General features: G+C 37.2%; 1 protein-coding gene and 1 pseudogene across 1 annotated transcript in view; one reads left to right on the top strand and one right to left on the bottom strand.

The window, feature by feature from the left end:
• DOCK7 (dedicator of cytokinesis 7) overlaps positions 1–24,777 on the top strand; it is a 201,827-nt gene that overhangs the window by 10,157 nt on the left and 166,893 nt on the right. Inside the window, exons 2-4 of the mRNA XM_040627213.1 lie at positions 13,689–13,794; positions 22,946–23,121; positions 23,312–23,380. Of these exons, the coding sequence (XP_040483147.1) occupies positions 13,689–13,794; positions 22,946–23,121; positions 23,312–23,380 (351 nt within the window). The remainder of the gene's footprint in view (positions 1–13,688; positions 13,795–22,945; positions 23,122–23,311; positions 23,381–24,777) is intronic.
• On the bottom strand, positions 6,146–8,942 carry LOC103663068 (annotated as a pseudogene).

Genomic DNA, 24,777 nt, shown 5'->3' on the forward strand with positions numbered 1-24,777 from the left:
GGGTTTCTAACCAAAAGAAGGAGGGGGAGAGTGAATGCTGGACACACCAAAACAACTGGTATTCTCTAAGATTGGTCATTGTAACGGTCTTTAAAATTGTTCAGCCTCACTGTAATTATTTAAATATATAGCAATAGAGTCAGTTGGTTTCTGCATAGTTCCGCGGCATCATGAGGTGTTTCTCATTTGTCCTCTGAGATGGGAAAACTGCACTCGTAACAGCCATTTAATGATTTTAATAAACTTTGCTGAGGATAAGGGATTGTGATAAGGAGCCTAAGGGTACAAGACTTTTTGAGACTCCACTTCAGCTCTCCTCTTTTCCTGTCTTACAGTCTTTCTCTAACTGGAAAGCAATTTCTTCCTCTCATCTTCATAGAGCAATTATAGCCATATCCAGGCTCCTTTTTTTTTTTTTAAGACAACATTATTGAGGTATACTTTACATACCATAAACTAATTCAGTGTACTATTCAGTGATTTTTAGTAAACTTATAGAGTTGTGAAATCATCACCCACAATCCAGTTTTAGAGCATTTCCATCACCTCCCCACATCTCTTGTGCCCATTTACTCTCTATTCCCAACCCAAGTCCCAGGCAACCACTACTATACTTTCTATTTCTCTCACTCTAAATTTGCCTTTTCTGGGCATATGTAGCCCTTTGTGCCTGGCTTCCTTCACTTAGCATAACGTTTCCATGATTCATCCATGTTGTGGCATTTATCAAGTACTTCACTCCTTTTTATGGCTGAATAATATTCCATGCAAATCTACAGTACATTTTGTTTATTTGTTCATCAGTTGATGGATATTTAGATTGTTCTACCTTTTGGCCATTGTGAATAGTGCTTCTATGAACATTCATGGACAAACTTTTTTTTTTAACACCTGTTTTCATTTCTTGTGAATATGTTCCTAGGAATGGAATTGCTGGGTCATTTGGTATTTTACACTGAATTTTTATTTTCAAAGATTTTATTTATTTATTTGAGGGAGAGAGAGAACATGAGCAGGGGGGAGAGGGACAGGGAGAAGCAGGCTCCCTGCTGAGCAAGGAGCCTGATATGGGGCTCAGTCCCAGGATTCTGAGATCATGACCTGAGCTGAAGGCAGACGCTTAACCGGCTGAGCCAACCAGGCGCCCCTGTGTTGGATTTTTTTAAGGAATTGGCAAACTTCCACAGCAACTACACCATTTTACGTTTTCATCAGCAATGTATGGGAGTTCAGATTTTTCCACATCCTGCTAACACTTGCTAATTGTTTTCTTTTTGACTGTAGGCATTCTAATGAGTGTGAAGTGGCATTTTCATTGTGGTTTTGATTTGCATTTCCCTAATGATTTGTGAAGGTTTTTCTGTGCTTATTCGCCATTCGCATATCTTCTTTGGTGAAATATCTATTCCTATCTTTTGCTCATTTTTAAATTGGGTTATTTATCTTGTTTTTGAATTGTAGGAGTTTTTTGTATGTTCAGAACACAAGTCTTTTATTAGATATATGAATTATAAATATTTTCTCCTTGTCTGCTTTGTTTCTTCATTTTCTTAATGGTGAAGTTTGAAGCATAGAGATTTTAAATTTTGATGAAGTTCAGTATATCAGGTTTTTTTCTTATATGGATCATGATTATGGTGTTATTCTCTAAGACTTCTTAATTCATGGTCAAGACTTCTCTATTTTCTTCAAGTTTTTATAGTTTAGCTCTTACTTTAGGTTTATGATCCATTTGCATTGATTTTTGTGCATTGTGTGAGATAAGGATCTAAATTCATCTTTTGCGGGGCACCTGGTTGGCTCAGTCGGTGAAGCGTGCAACTCTTGACCTCGGGGTTGTGAGTTCAAGCCCCAAATTGGGAAAAATATAACAATCTTTAAATTCATCTTTTGCATGTGAATGTTCTATTGCAACACTCTTTGTTGCAAAGACTATTCTTGTCTCATTGAATTGTCTTGGTACCTTAAAAAATCAGGTGACCATAAATGTGTTTATTTCTTGATACTTAGTTCTGTTTCACTGATCTGTACGTCTATTCTTTTTTTTTTTTTTAAAGATTTTATTTTATTTATTTGAGAGAGACAGAGATAGCAACAGAGATAGTGAGAGAGAGCACGAGCAGGGAAGAGAGAGAGAAGCAGGCTCCCCGCTAAGCAGGGAGCCCGATGGAGGACTCTATCCTAGGACCCTGGGATCATGACCTGAGCCGAAGGCAGACGCTTAACTCACTGAGCGCCCCAGGCGCCCCAGAATGTCTATTCTTTTTTTTTTAAAGATTTTATTTATTTATTTGACAGAGATAGAGACAGCCAGCGAGAGCGGGAACACAAGCAGGGGGAGTGGGAGAGGAAGAAGCAGGCTCATAGCGGAGGAGCCTGATGTGGGGCTCGATCCCATAACGCCGGGATCACGCCCTGAGCCGAAGGCAGACGCTCAACCGTTGTGCCACCCAGGCGCCCCTGAATGTCTATTCTTAACACCAATACCATACTTTTCTGATTAGTGTTACTTCATAGTAAATTTTGAAATCCAGAAGTGTGAGTCCTCCAACTTTTTACTTTTTCAAAACTGTTTTGTTCATTCTGGATTTTTTGCATTTCTATAAGCATTTTAGGATCAACATCAATATAAAGTTTGCCAATTTCTGCAAATCTCCTCCTTTTGGGATTTTGATATGGATTACGTTGAATCTGTAGATTAGTTTTGGGGAGAATTGCCAACTGAATCATATTGAGTCTTCAAATCCACAAACACAGACTCTCTATTTATTTAGATGTTATTTAATTTCTCTCAGCAAAGTTTTGAAGTTTTCGATATGTACTTCTTTCATTAAATCTTGTACTTCTTTTTTTTTTGTTAAATCTTTTACTTCTTTTGCTAAATCTTGTACTTTTTTTTTGTTAAATCTTGTACTTCTTTTGTTAAATCTGTTTCTAAGTATTGTTCCTGATGTTATCATGATGGAATTGAAAAATTATTTTTGTTTTTTTGTTCCTAGTATATAGAGATACAGTTGATTTTTGAACATTGAACTCATATCCTCTGCCTTTGCTGAACTTGTTTATTAGTTCTAGAAGTTTTTTTTGTGGGTTCCTTAGGATTTTCTGCATACAGAATCATGTTGTATGAGAATAAAGAGTTTTATTTCTTCCTTTTCAACCTGACCACCCTTAATATGTTTCCGTTTCTTTCCTTCCTTCCTTCCCCTGCTGCACTGGCTGGAACCTCTAGTACAGTGTGGAATAGTGAGAGCAGACATCCTTGATTTCTCCCCAGTCTAAGGAGAAAAGCATTCAGACTTTCACCATTAAGTATAATGCTATTTGTAGGCAGATGCTGTAGGAAAGGGAAAAAGACAAAGATTTGAGAAGTATTTTTTTTTAATGTTTTTTTATTATATTATGTTAGTCACCTTACAGTACATCCCCGGTGAAGTATTTAAGAGTTAGAATGAAGAGGACTTAGGAACTAATTGTATACAGGATATAGTTTGTATGTTTGTGGGAGATTCTGGCTTTATTTTTATGAAGTAGGGTGGAATTGAAGATAAATTTATCTCCTTTTGGGAAGATTGACTTTTTACAGTAGAGGTTTTCTCCCCCTCTCAGTTTTCATTTTAGTTGCCAATTTCAGATCAGTGTTAATTTTTCCAAATGCTAAATTTTTAAATTCTTTTTTTCTGTAGTTATAAGCTAATATGTTCCATGAAGTCGGGAACAATGTTATCACCATGTTTTAGTTGAGGAAATTGAGATATGGTAGAATGCTGTCGATCAGAGTGATGGGGACAGCCACGTCTCTTTCGTGCAGTGCTTTCTAAATCTTTGAGTTAAATGTTATTCCAAAATTGTGTCAGATGGGATACATGAGTCATCAGCATCTTTTTTTCTTCATCCTCCCCAAAAAGGAATTATGTCTTAAATGTTAAGTGTATTATATAGAAGGACTGTTTCTGTTCTTTGGTTTCACAAATCAACCTCTCTGTGTTTTTGTTTCTTAGGCCTTTAGTGGCTGCTGGCCCACTGTGAACCTGAATTCTTAAAGAATTTAACACAGGCTGACTGACAGACAAGTGACAGGGCCTCGGGAGGGAGTTTTATTTAGCAATCCCTGAAAGATAGGAAACAGATCATAACAGTGGTGGTGGTTGTAATTACAGTGTTCCTATGAATATGTTAGTGTATACAGTAGACATTTTTTGGCTGACCTCATAGGCTAGGTTTTCAAGAATAGAGAACTCATTAATATGAACTGTAGCTAGAATCATTTACCTTTGGAAACTTGTTTCCAAGGAATGAGGCCTTAAGAGTTTTATGGATCTGAATTCAAACCCTGCCTCTCTACGTTTCATAAGCTTGGGAAAGTTACTTTATTTTTGAAGTTTATCTAAAAATATCTGTTTTTGCTAATTGTAATATATGGTGCTGCAGAAAATTTGGAATACAAAAGGCCCAAAAGAAAAAATAAAGACTACTCATAATTCTAGATTTAGACAAAAATCTCTCATGGAGCTTGCATTCCAGTGATAATCTTTACAAATCTAGAAATAGCCTAAATGTCTACCAATAGAAACTGCTGGTTAAATATGTTCTGGTTCACCCATCTCCCAAACTCTGTGGCACCTAGAAAGCCAGAGAGCAGTGTTTAAGAGCAGGGGCTCTATGTTCAGATCTTGGTTCTGTTCCTTATTAGTTATGTGACCTTAACCTCTTGATACTTAAATATCCTAATATAATGCCTACTTCACGGAGTTTTTCTGAGGATTAAATGGGGTATAACAAGTCTAACACATTATACAGTATCTGGCATATAAGTTGTAAATGCTTGATAAATAGTTAGAGTATTATTAATTTTATGTGCTGATATGGAATGATTCCCAGGATATATTAAGGTATAATACAAGGTACCAAGAAAAGATTTTTCTATTGTATGATGTCATATGTGGACATTAAAAAGTAGATACATCTTTTTCTTGAAGGATACCTGATAAAATATTAAGTGGTTACATTTGCGAAATAGGATTGGGGATTGGAGATAGTAGAGAGACGTACCTTTTGTTTTTACCTCTTTGTGAGGTTTGAGTTTTTTAATGCCACGTATATATTCCTTTTGTTTACTTTTTAAAAGATGTGTTCCTGGGGCACCTGGCTGGCTCAGTCAGTAGAGCATGCAACTCTTGATCTCAGAGTTGTGAGTTCAAGCACACATTGAGTGTGGAGTCTACTTTTTTTAAAAAAAGAAAAAGATGTCTTCCTTTATAGAGTTATTTTCTTTGTCTTTTCTGTATGTTGGAAAATCTTATTTCCTCTGCTACTTGTAATAACTTTATTTACGTAATTGTAGAGTTTGAACATAGTTCTGGAATCAGCCCTTTTCAGACAGGTTAAAGTCATATTAGAGACTGCTTTGAGATAAGTAAACATATCATATATCTTGTTTAAAAGGAGTTTCATGTAGAATAGGAGAGCATTGTGTTTCCGTGTTTCACTTAATAAATGGGATATTGATGTCAGCAAGGCTGTTACAGAAAACGGTTCTATATTTAGAATCCTTCCGTGGATTTTTTCCCCCTCAGCAAATATTTACCTATTTGACAATAATAGATAAAAAGGCATACTTCCTGGGGCGCCTGGGTGGCATAGCGGTTAAGCGTCTGCCTTCGGCTCAGGGCGTGATCCCGGCGTTATGGGATCGAGCCCCACATCAGGCTCCTCTGCTGGGAGCCTGCTTCTTCCTCTTCCACTCCCCCTGCTTGTGTTCCCTCTCTCGCTGGCTGTCTCTATCTCTGTCAAATAAATAAATAAAATCTTTAAAAAAAAAGAAGGCATACTTCCTTGTCCTTTTCAATCAATTAGAAACAACCATATTTACAAATTAGTTTACTCTTAAAGACATTTGGACGATTCGTATACTGAGTAGTCTCTAAATTCATTCTTATGCCCTATCTCCTTTTCTCTCGCTGCACTCTTACACCTGTTTCTCCGTTTCTGTCTTTCTCTCTCTCCATCCTCTCAGACACTGAGGATGTAAAGATTAATAGGATGCAGTCCCTGTCCTTAGAAGCTCACATCAGTTGTTCCATTCTAGCATTCTTACTGAACTGCTTTTTGGGGTGGGTGTGGTGGGGGAGAATTATGAATTTCTTTCTATTTTCATTTTTTCAGTTAAGCTTTGAAAACATTTATTAAGTACTGAGAATGTGCCAGGCACCCTGCTAGAGGGTGCAAGGGTAAATGAAGTCCCCCCTTTTATTGCTTGGTTTCTTTCAAGGAGATAGGTAAATAGATTTCAAAACAAATTGATAAATGCTATGTCTATGATATTGTTTGGTTATCACAATGAGATAGTTTTTGAAAGAAAAGTGCCACCAGATTGAGTTAAAGAATATACATTTTCTTTAATGGCAGAAATTGGCCTGCTTTGAAACATTTATGCAAAATAAGAGCCAGCATAACATATACTCCAGAAGCGAAGTTTCCTTGTCTTCCTAATTCCTCACGGAGGTTGCAAAGGTGCCTCTGAAGTGTGAGAAGTTACCAGACCTGAGAAGCCAAGTTCTTAATCCTTTCCTGTACCTTTTTTTCTTCCACCGGACTTTTATATTTGAGGGTTGTGTTAGTATTCCAGAAGAACCTGCTTTGCAATTTATGTGCTTATATCAGAGAGTGTTTACAAACATTGGGCTTTCCTACTGCTGAAATCAGACTCTGTCAGCAAGGCCAGGTTCTTAGTGCATGGTGAACAGCAGTCTGGCTAGTCGCTGCCTGTCTGAATGAGCCCACTGGTAACTCCGTTCCCTTGAATGTATATGGATACACATGAGTCATGAGTACTTTGGAAGCAGAGAGGAGGAGTAGCTAACCTGAGTGGAACAGAGCAGAAATAATCAAGCAGGGCTTTATGGAGGACACGACACACTTCTTGAAGAGTACTTGCCCCGTCTGTACTCCATCATTAGTTTGCTAGTTTTTTTTTTTTTTTTTAAGATTTTATTTATTTATTTGACAGAGACAGCCAGCGAGAGAGAGAACACAAGCAGGGGGAGTGGGAGAGGAAGAAGCAGGCTCCCAGCGGAAGAGCCTGATGTGGGGCTCAATCCCAGAATGCCGGTATCACGCCCTGAGCCGAAGGCAGACGCTTAACGACTGCGCTACCCAGGCGTCCCTAGTTTGCTAGTTTTGTACGTTAAGGTAGAGTCATAATAACTGAAGAGTTTAAAGCTCAATTACCAACATCATTTGCATCTCTAAAATATAAGAACATTTCCTGCATTACTATAATACTGTTTTCACACATTAAAAAAATAATAACTCTTAATAATGTAGTAGCTTGTCCATGTTCAAATTTCTCAGTATCCCCGAAATGTTTTTTGTAGCTGGTTTGTTCAAACCAGGATCCAGTTAGGAACCATTCATTACAGTTAGTTATATCTCTTAAGTTTCCCCCCCCTTCTTTTAAATAGATTATACTTTTTTTTTTTGGTCTGAAGTCTTTTTTTATTTTTTTAATCCTAAAACTTAGCCCAGCATCTTTATTTATTTATTTACCCATGACACTGATTTGTTGAACACACTTGCAGTACAGAATGACCTGCCTTCTGGTTTTTGTCTGATTGTTTGCTTTGGCACCTGCTTGTTCTAGTTTTCTCTGTTATTGATTTATTCAATGTGACTGGTACTCCTAGTAAAGCCTTTATTTGCAGGAGGTAGCCATCGGGATTAGATGGTAATGAATATATTTTAAAAATTACAAATAGAAAAATATCACCTGGCATTACATCTAAGGTGAATACTTTGTGATACTTGATATGTGTGTATGTATACACACACATCACACACATATATATCTACACACACAGATACATACAGACACACACAAACACATACAAACACAATAGAATACATATATACTGGATTGTGTTGTAAGCCTTCTTTTGTCCTTTGGGTCCTATTCAGAAAAGTTTGACAATCATTAGTCTAGAGGAACTGACTCATTGTGAGCTCTGCTCTGTCTCTGCACTCCTTAGAGCGAGAACAACTCATCAAGGTAAATTCCTGTCTGTTGGCATGGATAACTTTTTGCTGTTCCACATATTGGGAAAATCACGTGTGATACACAAACAAATGAACCAACAGCCAACATCATACCAAGTTACATACTGTATCTTGGTTAAGGTTCTTAAATATACTCCTTTGAGTTTCCGAATTCATTCCAGGAAGGATTCAGAGCAGTCCATTTTCATGTTGTTACTTGCAAACACTTCTGCTTTGCTAGTTCTTGTATTAGATCTTCACACGTTTGTGAGAAGAGGTCCTCTTCAGATTTTATTCTGTTTAGGTAAACAGTTTTCCACCTGATGTCTCCATTTCTTGTCTGTGCTTTGGATGCATGGGCCACATGTGGCCATCAAAGTACCCTGGGGGGTCTGGAGACTCATAGACCTTTATACTCTTTCTCCTTTTACATTCTTTGTATGGAATGGTCAGAAAGTAGCTTCTGTTCCATAGAGTGTCAAGGGGCTTATAGTTAAAGAGAAGGAAGCTTTCGATGATTTATATGGGAATTTCTCAGCATTTCCAGAGTCTGTTGATAACAGTGATTATCTTGGGCTTTTCATCCAGCAGGAAATGGTGGGTATCATTTTTTCCATGTTAAGTGCTTCAAGCACGTCATACTGCAGAAATCCATCTGTATTTGTCTCTATCTCAGACTCTGGCTTAAAGAAATCATCCTGAGATATGATGCTGCAGATTGGAAGGTATTTCTGCAAATTCTTAGCCAGTGTTGTCTTCCTGCCATTTGTCACAGTACTAATTCCAGTGACAGATGTTTCATAATTAGCTTTGAAAATCATGTCTTCCTAAAGTTTCCAGGTGCTAGTTCAAGTTCCCCCAAGCAAAGCAGCAGAAGCTAATAGTCCCTCCTTTCACACCCCTGCCGGGTCAGAGGTGGCCCAGATCTAATCTATGGTTTTCTTTATTTTGCTTCTCTTTATCTTTAATGCCAACTATACACAATGGTAGAACTGTGATTCAACCCGTCAGTCACCAGTCTTGGGCTTGGATAGTCACAGTGCTGGAGTATCAGCTGTTCTTTCCTTTTTCCTTTGGGGATTTTAGTCAGCCCTTTTTTGCCTTGTCTCTGATGTATTCACTTACCTGGTATATTCCATGGTATATCCTCTTACCCTTCACTTCTTCCTTGACTTCTATTTTATATATAAACAGAGTTCCAAGAGATCTTATTTTCTTATTTGCCAGTACTTTGCAGCTACTCTTTGTGACTTTATAGGAGAAGCTCAACTAAACTCTTCTGTTTTGTCTAAACTCTCCTTACTCTTTTTAATTAACATTTATTTATTTATTAGTTGTTTTATTTTGTTTTTTAAGTAAGTTCTACGTGGGGCTTGAACTCAGGATCCTAACATCAAGAGTGGTAAGGTCTATGAGGCTCCCTTCTCCTTACTCATTTTTACTAAGGTTTTACTTCTGGTCCCTTGAAGAATGAGTAAAGATGAGAGAGACCTAGATTGGTCATTCTGGAAATCATGGGTTAGATGGGGCATCTGAAAGTGGGAGGAGGTTAGAGGAAAGATTAAATACAACATAATTTCCCTCAGGATGTGAGTCCTTTGTTGGTTATTTCCAGTGTCCTATGGTGAATGGCCTTAGTGAGTGTTTTCTTTTGTGAAAATTGTAATGCATGTTGACGTAATGAGGAAGCTTGTGGAATGGAGAGAGTTGGTAAGGAGACAAATAGGTCAAATATTCAATCATGTTCTTTTGGGAGGGGAAGAAGATATTCTCTTATAATTTAGGAGCATAAGTAACTATGGAATTTTTGACCTCTTCCTTCTACTTTGCAGTTAATATATTTTTTAAAGATTTTATTTATTTATTTGACAGAGAGTGCACAAGTGCGTGCATAAGCAGGGGGACAAGGAGAGGGAGAAGCAGGCTCCCTGCAGGGAGTCCAATGTGGGGCTTGATCCCAGGACCCTGAGGTCATGACCTGAACTGAAGGCAGACGTCCAACTGACTGAGCCACCCAGGCGCCCCTGCAGTAATAGCTTATTAGAAGTAAAAAGACTTCCCTGTATTTCCCTACTATAGAGCTGTCACTACGAGTAGGAAGAATTATTCTATTATTATTATTTTTTTAAAGATCTTATTTATTTATTCGAGAGAGAGAGCACAAGTGGTGAGGAGGGGGCAGAGGGAGACGGAAAAGGAGAAGCAGACTCCCCACTGAGCAGGGAGCCAGATTCAAGGCCCCATCCCAGGACCCTGGGATGATGACCTGAGCTGAAGGCAGATGCTTAACCGACTGAGCCACCCAGGCACCCCAAGTTTCCCTTATTTAAAAAAATTATTTTTTAATTTTATTTTTTTAAGTAGATTCCACACCCAGGGTAGAGCCCAGTTCCAGGCTTAAACTCATGACTCTGAGATCAAGACCTGAGCTGAAATCAAGAGTCAGACGCTTAACCCACTGAGCCACCCAGTGCCCCAAGTTTCCCTTATTATTAATATCCTGCATTAGTGAAGTACATTTTATAATTGATGAACCAATATGGATATATTATTATTAACTACAGCCCGTGGACTATATTGGGTTTACTTTTTGTGTTGTACATTCTGTTGGTTTTGACAGATGCATAAAGACATTTGTTCACTATTATAGAATCATACAGAATAATTTCATTGCCCTAAAAATCCCCTGTGCACTACTTATTTATCCCTTCCTTTTCCTCCCCCCTCCAAGCATGGCACCCCCCCTTTTTTTTTTTTAAGATTTTATTTATTTATTTGACAGAGAGAGAAAGCCAGCGAGAGAGGGAACACAAGCAGGGGGAGTGGGAGAGGAAGAAGCAGGCTCATAGTGGAGGAGCCTGATGCGGGGCTGGATCCCGGAATGCTGGGATCATGCCTGAGCGGAAGGCAGACGCTTAACGACTGAGCCACCCAGGCGCCCCTCCCCCCTTTTAATATTGTCTCCATAGTTTTGCCTTTCCAGAACGTCATATAGTTGGAATCGTACAGTACACAGGCTTTTCAGATTGGCTTCTTTCACTTGCAGTATTCTTTTAAGGTTCTTCCATGTCTTTTGTGGCTTGATAACATACTTCTTTTTATTGCTGAATAATATTGCATTGTATGGCTGTACCACAGTTTGTATATCCATTTACCTATTGAAGGATAAACTTCTGGGTTTCAGCCATTATGAATAACAAATTAGCCTTTTATAAAACACAGAAGTGGTCTAAAGTACCTGAAATCACCCATTAAAAAAAGCTGAGCTAATTCTGTATCTTGAGACTTACTTTTTTACCTTTGTATCAAAAATTTCTTGTTGAGTAATAGGCTTGAAAATAGGCTGGATAAATGTATGGAATGGTTGAACATGAAAAAAGGAAGGAGGCGTGGAAGAGAAGAAGGGGGGGGAAGATTGTATCATAAATCTGGATAATTTTTGGAAAATGAGATTGTTTAGAAATTNAGCAGGAGATTTGTATGGGGACCAAGATGTTCAGGGCTCTGAATTCAGCCTCTGGCTTGAGAACACTGCAGAATGAAAGAATCAGGCTGGCCTGGAAACCAGGTCATTAGACCTATTTCAGTTTATTTGCAGCAGAAAGATAGCAGAAAGTAGGGTTTAGTTTTTGGAAAAGATTAAAAAAACCCAGAAGGCTAGTTTTATAAAATAAGGAAGTGGAGAGTTGATCATAGTGTAGAGGTTAGATATTGACTGTAGAAAAATAATTGCACAGAATCTATGGATAGGGGTGTTTATTTTGTGTTCTTGAGTTATAATTTTTTTGAGTTATAATTTCTATTTAATAAAATGTTACTAACGTGATAAAGTTATTAATTACTGGATTTGGAGCTCATTGAATATTTTGCTCTATAGTTTTGAGAAATGTAAGGAATATGGAGACTGATGAGGTGTGAAGTCGTTTGAATTTCTAAATTATTTTTGTTTTAGAAATGCTATGTAAGTAAATTTGAAATTCTAGTATGCCCTCGAGGGTTAGTAATGAGATCGAAATGATGGAACTTTTATTTTTGTTTTTTAAAAAAGATTTTATTTATTTATTTGTCGGAGGGAGAGAGAGAGAGACAGAGAGAGCACAAGCAGAGGGAACAACAGGCAGAGGGAGAAGCAGGCTCCCTGCGGAGCATGGAGCCTGATGCAGGACTCGATTCCAGGACCCTGGCATCACGACCTGAGTAGAAGGCAGGTGCTTAACCACCTGTGCCACCCAGGCATCTCCAAAATGATGGAACTTTTAAATTCTAATCGTAATTCAAATAAAGACTTATCTGTTTTATTATGGTAGTGCTTTTATGGTTTACTTCATTCGTCAAAAAGTTCAGTAATACTGTACATTTCATAGGACTAACCAGTCACCTGTTTTGAGTGCTTCAAGCTAAATATTTTAGGGAAAACAATGATGAATGAAACCACTGCCTCTGTTTATATAGAGCATACATAAAATGTGGAAAAATAACTAGGAAGGAGGAGAGCGCATTAGATTTTAAATGCTCTAAGAATTTTAATGAAGGGTGGTATTATTTTTAGTTGGGGCGAGCTAAAACTTAAGTTTGTTATGCAGGTCTTGGTATTTGAGTTTAACCTTGAAACTAGTTAGGAATTGAATTTGTGGGTATAGAAGAAGGAAATAGCTTTGTGGGAAGCAATTTATGTTCACTGACAAGAATTTGGGAAAGGACATGCAAGGCTGGAAAGGTGATTAAGGTCAGATTATGGAAAGCCATTAATGCCAGAGTATTAAGGATGATTTCTATTAGTTAAGTAAAAATAAGGGATAGTTTTCTGGGGTATGAATGAGGAGCTACTTGATATTAGAAAGGAAAGAGGAGTTTTTTTCTTTCTAATTCTTTGTTTATAAAATATTTTAGAATTTTATATTCTTAAGATATGTACATTTTAATATACATATATCTTATTATAGCTTCCTGCTGTGTTGAAAGCCAAAGTATGTTTCCTGAAATGCCAGATACAAAAAAAGCCTTCTGTAAGTTTGGCTGTCACTTTTGTGTCCTACATCAGCATAAAGATGTTCTACTGTAATTATAGGCAGTATTTACTGAAATATCTTATGAATTTATGGCCCTATTGATACACTGAGATTTTGTTGTTGCTTTGTTTTTATTTAAAAAAAATTTTTTTTTAAAAGATGTTATTTATTTATTCGACAGAGATAGAGACAGCCAGCGAGAGAGGGAACACAAGCAGGGGGAGTGGGAGAGGAAGAAGCAGGCTCATAGTGGAAGAGCCTGATGTGGGGCTCGATCCTAGAACGCCGGGATCACGCCCTGAGCCGAAGGCAGACGCTTAACCGCTGTGCCACCCAGGCGCCCCTATTCTTTAAAAATTTTATTTATTTATTTGACAGAGAGAGAGACAGCTAGAGAGGGAACACAAGCAGGGGGAGTTGGAGAAGGAGAAGCAGACTCCCCTGCTGAGCAGGGAGCCCGACTTGGGGCTCCATCCCAGGACCCTGGGATCATGACCTGAGCCAAAGGCAGAGCCTTAACAACTGAGCCACCCAGGCGCCCCGATTTTGTTGGTTTTTAAATTAATATGTAATATACTTAGTTCCCTTCCATTTTGAATGTGGTTGTTTTCTTTTTAAATAATATATTTACTTTCTTTGTTATAGAACTGTGGCTGCTGAAGTCAGGAAGCAGATCTCTGGACAATATAGCGGTTCTCCTCAACTGCTTAAAAACCTCAACATTGTTGGCAATATATCCCATCATACCACAGTAAGTAACATATTTAAAATACGGGATGTTAGTGGTGTGTTACTGACAAGGCCGTGAAAAAATAGTGAAAAGATGAGCCAGTGGATTGGGTTCCATCACTAGTCTCATAATCTTATTTGTTGCTACTGCTCCCTTTCCTGAAATTTGAGTTGGGGAAGAGTATTAGGAGGTGTAATACAGGTGTTGATTTCCTAGTCAACTCTGAAGCTTTACATTCAGGATTTTTCAACTCTGGAATTTTATAGTTAAGACTTCCCAGATCCACGGTAAATCATTATAAGAAAATTTAGGAATCTATTCTAGAAATAGGTACTGAAGGAAATATTAAATAATTACATAGATTTATAGTATTATCTGTCCCCTTTTATAGAAGGGAATATACAGTTATTGAATCATTGCCTTAACCAATTACTATGTCAGAGACATAAACATATGTGTTCTTATTAAGGAAACTGGCATGAGGATAATCAGTTTTTAGAGAGAAAGCTCGAGCTGGGGAAGGCGGTTGGGGGGGGAGGCAGAAGGAGAAGTAGAGAGAAAATCCCAAGCAGTTACTAGCAGCACTGGGCTCAATCTCTTGACCCTGAGGTCACGACCCGAGCCAAAATCAAGAGTTGGGTGCTTAACCAACTGAGCCACCCAGGTGCCCCAGGATAATCAATTTTGATAAAAAACTGATACTTACTTGTTATAATAAGAATATGAATTAAAAATATATCTCCATTTGTCAAAAACTAAAAAAGTAATTAAGAGTGACTTGGGTAGACATACATTAACACTTTTCCTTTAGGTATGAAAGGATAGCAATTATTGAAAACACATGGTATGCCAGAACATAACAGCTTGATTACCTTGTAATGACATGTTTATAATGTTTGTATTATTAAAAATTTTAAAGATGGAGTTTACTTTTAACAATAGTAACGATGCTGATTGGAGAAATTTTAGAATATATGGATTTCTGGGTGATTGCAATGTATAAGGAGGTGATCCTTTTATAATATCCTCTCAGAGTCTTGAACTCCTTTTCTGTACTGATATCCCATGTCCTGTATTACACCTCAACTACTCACTTCCATAGTCGTGCCCTAGATTTGGTCGTTATAAATAATCATAACCCCTCTGTAATCTCAGTTTTATGTTTATTACTTTCTGAGTACTGCTTCTTATCTTTCTTGCTCTCTTATTCTGGTATCCTTTTAAAAAATTTTTTTTATTTTTAAGTAGGCTCCATACCTAGTGTGGGGTTTGAACTCACGACCCTGAGATTAAGAGTAAGTCACATGCTCCACTGACTGAGCCAGCCAGTGCCCCTCTTATTCTGGTATACTGACTCCAACTGTCCTTCACCCCCAGAACCTAGAATCCATGATCCTACTGACCTTTTCCTGCTCCTCACACTTTGATGTTTTCTTTTCTCTCCTTACCAAACTTAAATTATTTGATGATCATTATAATGACTCTCTTGCACGTAACCTTGAATTCTGTAACTTTTCATGTCACTGGCACAACCTCAGTGCTGTTCAAAATCTAGCTCTCTGCTTACTTCATACCTGCACTTGTGCAGCTGAGCATGGCTGGAGAAAAACATAATCCTATCGACTGGTCTCACTCTGTTTATGACCACTCACTCATGAAGACTTTAACATTTCCAGGCAAATAGTGTGTTTTCCTAGTTCATTCATTTCCCCACTATTTTAGTTGGCTTATTTCATGCCTCCTACTCTTAACCCCTAATTGCTCGTTCCCATTTTTACTTCTCAGATAACTTGGCTTCGTATTGCACTTGTGAAAATTGAAACAATCAGAAAAGAACTTCCACATACTCCTACCACCATGTGTATTAACCAGTAGTCATCTGTATCCACGCAGTCTGTTCGCCTGTGACTCTCGATGAACCACTCGTGAACAAGCGGAGGGATTAGTCAGTCCCTGCATTGTTCAGTTACTGAAATACAGTCCTTTAGTAATTCTCCTTCTCTTTTAGCACCTTTCCTTTCTGTTTACCCGATCCTTCCCATCATTATATGAACATGCTATTATTTGTATCATTTAAAAAAAATCCTTCTTTTTTCCCCTACTTTTCTACCTGTCCCCAGCCCCAGTATTTCTTTGCTCTTCTTTGCAACACAGTTCCTTCAAAGGATTGTCAGAGCTTGCTCATGTCAATTTGTCTTCTTGTATTCTCTCTGATAAAGTACTTTTTAAATTAGGAGAATCTTTAAACATACACAAAAATAGAAAGACAAGTATAACTATTGGTATTTTCTTACTTAACCACAATGCTGTTATCACACTTAAGAAAATTAACAGTAATTCCTTGGTATCATCTAAAATCCAGTACATGCTAAATTTCCTTGATTATCTCATAAATATCTTTTTATAGTTGGTTTGTTCAAATGAGGATCTACATAAAATCCACAGATAGAATTTGGCTTTAGATCACTTGTGTAAAAACAAAAACAAAGTAGTTTCTTCCTCCCCCAACTTCTAACTTTGTTTTTAATGCCATTGAACTTGTTAAGAAAATCTGATTATTTGTCTTATAGAATTACCTGCCTTTTGGATTTTATGTTTGCTTCCTTGTAGATTTGTTTCTCTATCTCCTTCATTTCCTGTAGTTGATTAGGACTCTGGTTCAACTTTTTTGAAATTTCTTCCTTGTAGACTCATTTCTCTATCATCTGTATTTCCTATAACTGATTAGATTCTGGTTTAACTTTTTTTAACAGCCTTACTGAGTTTTAATCACATACCAAACAATTCACCCATTTAACTTACAGGTCAATGGATTTAATGTATTCACAGATGTATGCAACCATCCCCACAGTCAATTTAGAACATTTTCATCACCTCAAAAAGAAACTTCAGCTATCACCCTTTTATCCTCCTATCCTCCAGCCCGAAACAACCTCTAATCAAATCCTAGAACTTTTGATGGTACATACATCAGAAAGGATTGAAAGAGATCTTAACACTAATCATGTCAGCCAAATTCCAACACAGTTATTGTTGAAGAAACTATCGTAACATTGCCTATGAGAGGTTCTGTAGTACTTCACTGTTGCTTCTCATCACCCTTTGACCCTGCTTATGGCCCAGCCACACTCTTTTATAAAATCATGTTGCAGTCTCTTCCCTTGGGTCAATAAATATAGGATCTTTCCTTGGAGTCTTGCAGAATAATTTATAGTTATAATCAGCTCATCACCACATTCCAAGACTAACCCAAGCAGCTGTCTCTGATGGGCATCAGAGGGAGGGGAGTTGGTTGTAACAAAAATAAATTTGTTTCTGTGATCCAAGTCTAGCTAACACCATATCTAGAAAGCCAGTGACCTGTGTGAGTTTGGGAAATAAGATTGTTTATCTTATATTTGGTGTTTTTAAGAAAGTGTCATAGTTTCCTTCCCTACCCTAAGACTTACTCATGGTATGGTTGGTCATTCTTTGAGGAAAGACTAATTTTGAATTAGACATATGCAAGGACTCCCAGCTTTTGTCATTATTTTCATTGAATATTCATTTGTGACACTTTGAATCCTGGAAGGTATGCTGCCCTAGAAATAATACCTGGGCAGAGAAACATTGACCTAAAAAGTTTTTTTTTAAAGTTTCCTTCCTTCCTTCCTTCCTTCCTTCCTTCCTTCCTTCCTTCCTTTCTTCTTTTTTTTTTTTTAAAGATTTTATTTATTTGACAGAGAGAGAGAGACAGCCAGCGAGAGAGGGAACACAGTAGGGGGAGTGGGAGAGGAAGAAGCAGGCTCCCAGCAGAGGAGCCTGACGTGGGGCTCGAACCCAGAACGCCGGGATCACGCCCTGAGCCGAAGGCAGACGCTTAACGACTGAGCCACCCAGGCGCCCCCCTTTCTTTTTTCTTTCTTTCTTTCTTTCTTTCTTTCTTTCTTTCTTTCTTTCTTTCTTTCTTTCTTTCTTTTTGTTTCTATCTATCTATCTATCTATCTATCTATCTATCTATGTCTTGTGGTAAAATATATATATAACATAAAATTTATCATTTTAACCATTTCTAAGTGTATAATTCAGTGGCATTAAGTGTATTCACAATATTGTGTAACCATCACCACTGCTATTCATCACCACTGTCCATTTCCAGAAATTTTTCATTATCTGAAACTGAAACCCTGTGCCCATTAAACAATAACTCCCGGTTGCCCCCTCCTCTCCCAGTCCCCAGTAACCTCTATTCTATTTTCTATCTCTATAAATTTGTCTATTCTATGTACCTTATAAAGTGCAATCATACAATATTTGTCTTTTTGTTTCTGGCTTATTTCACTCTGCTTTTCTTCAAAGCTTTGTCCACATTAAGAGTCAATAATATACCATTGTATGTGTGTACCACATTGTGTTTATCCATTTATCTGTTGATGGACGTTGGGTTGTTCCCATGTTTTGCTGTTGGTGGTATCGCTGCTATAAACATGAGTGTACAAGTATCTGTTTGAGTCTCATTTGCAATTTTTGGGTGGAATACCTAGACGTGGAATTAGTAGATCATATGGTAATCCCATTTTTTGATACGATTTTTTGGGAACATTCGAAAGGCTTCCAGTTTCTTTATATCCTCTCCTATATTTGTTTTCCATTTTTAAAATAATAGCCATCATAATGAGTATGAAATAGTATCTATGTTTTTGATTTACATTTCCATCATCCCACAAATTTTGTTATATTTTCATTTAGCTCAATGTATTTTTTAAATTTCACTTTTCAGACTTCAGTAATTCATGGCTTATTTAGAAGTGTATTGTTTACTTTCAGTGTGTTTGGAGATTTTCCTGTTATCTTGTTGTTGCTAATTTCTAATTTGATTACATTACGGTCAGAGAACACACTCTGATTTCAGTTCTTTTAAAATTGTTGAGGTTTGTTTTATGGCTCAGGATATGGTCTGTCTTGGTATATGCTTTTTGGGCTTCTGAAAAGTGTGTTTATTCTGTTGCTGTTGGGTGGACTGTTCTATAAACGTCAGTTAAATCCTTGTGGTTGGTGGTGCTGTTGTGTTTTGCCATATCCTTATTGGTTTTCTTTTTTTTTTTTTTTTAAGATTTTATTTATTTATTTGACAGAGATAGAGACAGCCAGCGAGAGAGGGAACACAAGCAGGGGGAGTGGGAGAGGAAGAAGCAGGCTCATAGCGGAAGAGCCTGATGTGGGGCTCGATCCCATAACGCCGGGAGCACGCCCTGAGCCGAAGGCAGACACTTAACTGCTGTGCCACCCAGGCGCCCCTCCTTATTGGTTTTCTGTCCAGTTGTCTATCAGCTGCTGAGAGAGATGTCTTAATGTCTCCAGTTATAACTGTAGATATGTCTTATTTTTCCTTTCAGTTGTATCAGTTTTTGCTTCACATAATTTATAGTTGTTGTTCTAGTACATACACCTTTAAGATTGCTGTGTCTTCTTGTTGGATCATAGTTGTTATCATCCGGTAACGTTCCTTTTTATCTAGTACTTTTCTTTGCTCTGAGGTCTCCTTTATCTGATATTAATATAGCCACTTCAGAATTCTTTTGATTGCCGTATGCATGGTGGTGTATCTTTTTCCATTTTTCTATTTTCAACCTCCTTATATTGTCTTATTTGAAGTGGATTTTTTGGTACACCATACAGGTAGGTCATACTTTTAAATTCATTCTACCATTCTCTTATCTTTTATTTTTAGTATCATTATTATTTATTTTTTAAAGATTTTATTTATTTGAGAGAGAGACAGAGGGGACGCGAGCGAGAGAGAGCGCGAGAGGGGTGGGGGGGGCGGCAGAGGGAGAGGGAGAAGCAGATTCCCTTCTGAGCAGAGAGCCCAACGCAGGGCTGGATCCCAAGACCCTGAGGTCATGACCTGAGCCAAAAAAGCAGACACCCAACCAACTGAGACACCCAGGTGCCCATTATGTTTTAATTCGTATATGTAGACCATTTATTTATATTTAATGTTATTATTGTTTTGCTAGGGCTTTAGTCTGCCATTTTATTTTTTGTTCTCTCTGTTTTTTCTTTTTTTAAGTTAATTAATTAATCTGAGAGAGAGTGAGAAGCAGACTCATTGCTGAGTAGGGAGCCCAATGTGGGGCTTGGTCCCAGGACCTAGAGATCATGACCTGAGCCGAAGGCAGATGCTTAACTGACTGAGCCATCCAGGCGCCCCCGTTTTTTGTTTTTCTGTTTTCTTTTTCCTATCTTCCTGTGAGTTATCTGAACATTTTTTAGAATTCCATTTTGATTTATCCACAGTCTTGTTGAGTGCATATCTTTGTATAGCCTTTTTAGTGGTTGCTTAGGTATTATATTTACATAATTTATCACAAAACTAGTGTTGACATTTTAACAGTTTGAGTGAAGTCTAGAAATTTAATTACCTTTCCACCCCTTTACCCTTTATTGTATTATATATAGACCACTTCAGATACCATCCCAGCAGTAAGAGGAAGAAGTGCCTTGTTATTACTGAATGAGTAGATGTCCCTATGTGATCTCCACTGACACTGTGGAGGTGGGAGGCTCATACCTCCTAGTAGGTATGAAAATCCCAGTTCCCTACTCTGACTTCTTTGATACCATGCTTGGTGGGGAGTGTTGGATGCCTTGTTACAGCTTTATGAGGGTGAAGTCTAGCTTTCCACTTGGCCTTCCTTGTGTAGATATGGATGGGTCCACAGTTTTTCATGCAGTGTTTGACTGCAGTAGAGTGGTTATTGTCTAAAACTTTTCTGTTTTGCTGTGCTGCCCTTCTCTTGGTCCTTTGGCTGGGGAGAACAGGATTTTGTTGGGGCTCCCTCCCCAATCCCCCCTTCCCCCAATGCCATGTTCCTTGGTGTTTCTGGTTTGTGAGTTTTTCTAGGTCCAAGCATGGAGTATAGAAGGCAAAAAGAATTTTTAGGTAACGTGTTGTTGTAGCATTTCTTGGGTCCCGAGGTCCCTGCTGATTTGCCTTTTTCTCTACCTTTTAGAGTCTTCTGATGTTTATTTTATATAGACTGTCCAGGATTTATAGTTGTAATTAGTGGGAAGAATAGGGAAAATATGTCTACTCCATCTTCCCGGAGGTGGAAGTACGTCCTAGTGACTTTTAACATTGAACATTTTTTTACATGCTAAAATTTCATGTCTTCCGTAGTAAATGTTTTGTCAACTTTACCCCCCATTTGAGAGGGTGGTTTGTCCTGTTATTATTGAGATGCAGGACTTCTTTATATATTCTAGACACCAGTCCCTTGTTTTGTGAATATTTCCTCTTACTGTGGCTTGCCTATTCATTTTCTTAACTATCTTTTGATATGTCAGATTTTTCTCTTATGATTATTTGTGTGTCACGTCTAAGAAACTTTTGCCTGCTCCCAAATCATGAAGATGTTCTCCTCTGTTTCCATCTAGCAGTTTTAAGGTTTTAGTATTTATATTTGTGTCCATGATCCATCTCAATTTAAATTTTGTGTATGTTGTGATGTAAGGATTGAGATTCATTCCCCCCCAGTATAGATAACCCAGTTTTTTCAGCAATTATGGTTGAATAATACTCTGTTTCCCTGTTGAATTGCTTCTTTCCCTGAATTAAGAACAGGGATAGTATATGAAGTATAAACTGTACATCGTGATAGTGTATGATGTACTTTAGAGAATAGGTAAGATAAAATGCTTATGAGAGAAAAACCATGAATTGTAGAGCTTGAAGACCCATTTTAAAATTTTACACTGTCATTAGTGGCGATTTAATTTTCAGGAGTTGTTTGACTTCTGTAGCACAAATGATGCCCTTATTTGTAGAATTGAAATACTAACTTCCTCTAACTTACAAGGTTTGGGAGAGGTTTGAATGAGAAAGCATATAATGATAATAGCGACTATGATTTGAGTGTTTATGATGTGCTAGTCATTTATTATTTTACTTAACTATCTTTAAAATGTTGTTTTACTGTTGGGGGTTGTTCAGTCCAAAGCAGTGTAGATTAAAGCACCTTCTATCTCTATTTCATAACATGTACCCGCAAGTCCCAGTGTTTTTACCTAGTTAAATGTCTTGAGAAATTACATGTTCTTATTTTCATTGGTCCATAACTGCACATTTGTTACATAATTCTTCACAGTTTTGCTTAATATTTTTTCTCATGGTAGATAAGAAGTAGGGTATCTTATTAAAATGTATAATTTCAGCTTGGCCAAGAAATTCTGTGAATATTCTATTATTGCTAATAGATACTTTTAATAGAGTCTGTGTATTACTTTCCTGTGGCTGCTGGAACAAATTACCACAAACCGTGTGGCTTAAAACAACAGGAATTTATTCTCTCATAGTGATGGAGTCCAGAGTCTGATATCAGTGGGCAGATGTCAAGGTTTTGGTGAAGTTGCACTCCCTTCAGAGACTCCCTTCAGAATCAGTTCCTTGTCTTGTCCAGATCTGGTCGCTGCTCGAGGCCATATCACTTCTGTCTCTAAGGCCAGAATCTTCAGATTTCTCTTTGCTGTGTCTTCATATGGCTTCTACCTCTGTGTGCCCCAAATTCCCTATGTCTCCATATGTGGATATATATGATTGCACTTAGGATCCACTCAGATAATCCAGGGTAATGCCCCATTTTAAGATCCTTAATCATATCTCCAAATACCCTCTTATTTGTATTTATTTATTTATTTTGCCATATAAGGTCCATGGGTTGGGATGTGGAAATCTCTGGAGGGCCATTTTCAGCCTACTACAGACTGGTTGTATATTTTTACTAGAATAATCAGCAATAACAACAAATAAAGTAAAAGCGCTCCTTATAAACTTAGCAGTGACAATTCCAAAGATATAAAAAGAAAAAAAGAATCCTTCCAATGAGCATTTTGTCACTGTAAAGTATTCTAAAACTGTTAATTATCATTACCGATTTTATGTGAGGGGAATGGACAAAGTCTAAGCGAGAAGATTAGAGGATTGACCCAAAAGTGTAAAAAAGTATAAGAAGGCCAACATCTTGTGGTTTCTTTAATGCATCTGGCTGAATCTCTGCTGACATTTTAGAAATAACTAGGTTAAAAACATACATTTTAAAAAACAAATTTCCTTTGCTTCAAGTTTTAAAATTTGTATATCCCACCTCTCCCTTTCTACCCACCTCTTACACCCACCCCTCTTTTTATAAAGGTGCCCCTTACTGAAGCAGTAGATCCAGTGGATTTGGAAGAATACCTCATTACTCATCCTTTAGCTGTGGATTCTGGGCCTTTAAGGGATTTGATCGAGTTCCCTCCAGATGATATTGAAGTTGTTTATAGTCCTAGGGACTGCAGAACCCTTGTGTCAGCTGTACCTGAAGAAAGGTAAGGCGACATTTACCTATTTTTGGTTTTAGTGTTACTATGGAAAGGCTACCTTCCTTGATTTTATTTAGATCCTATTTCTTATGGTAGTGTTCTTTCCTATTATATGAACAAGAACTGAAGCAACCAAATTCACAAACATCATTGCTTTCCTTACTAAATTACAAATGTGTTTTCTTTTTTAAAATAGTGAAATGGATCCACATGTTAGAGATTGTATAAGAAGTTATACAGAGGACTGGGCAATTGTGATCAGAAAGTAAGTCATATGTTTATTATAACATTAAAAAAATGTGAGTAGGATCTATAAATGGATTAAGGTAGATTAATAATAATTATGAGACCTGAACATTCATTTAAAAAAATAGCCAAAGAAGCAAAAGAAGAACTTTTTGTATGTAGATATTTTCTTCTTAGGAGTTCTGCAATTAACTGCAGCCTATATCACTTAACTTTCCTTATAAAATAATAGGTTTATCAGTATTTCTATATTATAGATCATTAATAACTAATAATACACAATTACAGAAATTTATGGTTTAACTCTTTTGGGAAATCATGGGTAGGTATTGATGAATAATTTGGATTTCTCAAAAAGAATCCAGTTAATTGAAGCTTAAATGGTTAAGTTAAATTGAGTAGCCAGCTTTCCAGATCAAGCTGTTTGAAAGGTCTCCACCCTTTATTAACTAACTAAATATTTATAGGTCCGTGACCAGTATATCGAATCAGGTAAATATTTTTAAAAAATGTTTTGTTTTACCACAAAATTTAATTTTTCTAATGGATGGTCTTTGAGACATCCAGTCAGGTTAAGAAAAAAAAGTAAGTTTCCTTTGCTAATTTTAATTTGCATAATGAAGAGTCTTCATATTGAAAATTCTTATCCTTATTTTATTTTTCTAAAGGAAAAATAAATAACTGAAGTACTGGAGAATTCTTTTATGGCATAGTGTTCAGAAATGAAGTTATCTGTGCTAAATTGTTCTAGACGGTCTTGTACCCTTTGCTTATTGTTTTGCCCTTATAGCTGCTGTCTTATTTCACTGGGTTTAATATTGTGCTAAGCATCACTCGGGGATATTGCTGACATGCTTTTTAGTTTTAGTGTGACCTAATAAAAACACAGTCTGCTACACTTTATAAAGAAGAGATGTTTTTATGAACTTACCATTTTGATAAGTATTTCAATAGCTAGATTTTAGACATTACTGAAGAAAACTGTTCCTCTGTCAGATAACTCAAAGGTCTTTACGTCTATACATGTATGTTGGAAACTTCTAATTAGAAATCTTAATATAAAGAGATTATTTGCAAAACATTAATCTCAGAATCATAGAGTCTGCTACTTAACTCTCATTATGGGGTTGCTGACCTTGGTTTAGGCAAGAGGGTAAGGTAGTTAACATTTTTGGGTACTTACTGTGTATTGAGCATTTTATCGGGCACTTGACGCTTATCTCAGTTAAGGTTCCAACAGATGCCATAGCTCAGGCTTAGAGTAGTTAAGTAATGTCTTTGAGGTCCTACGGCTAGAAAGTGGGATAGCCTGGATTAGAACCTAGGGACACCAGATTCTAATGCTTTAATTTTTTCTGTTACATCAAATGTTATTTATTATCTGCAATAGTAAATGGCAAAAGGGGTACTTTTGTT

Source organism: Ursus maritimus, unplaced genomic scaffold (genome assembly GCF_017311325.1).
Source record: "Ursus maritimus isolate PB19 unplaced genomic scaffold, ASM1731132v1 scaffold_12, whole genome shotgun sequence".
NCBI classification, from domain to species: Eukaryota; Metazoa; Chordata; class Mammalia; order Carnivora; family Ursidae; genus Ursus; species Ursus maritimus.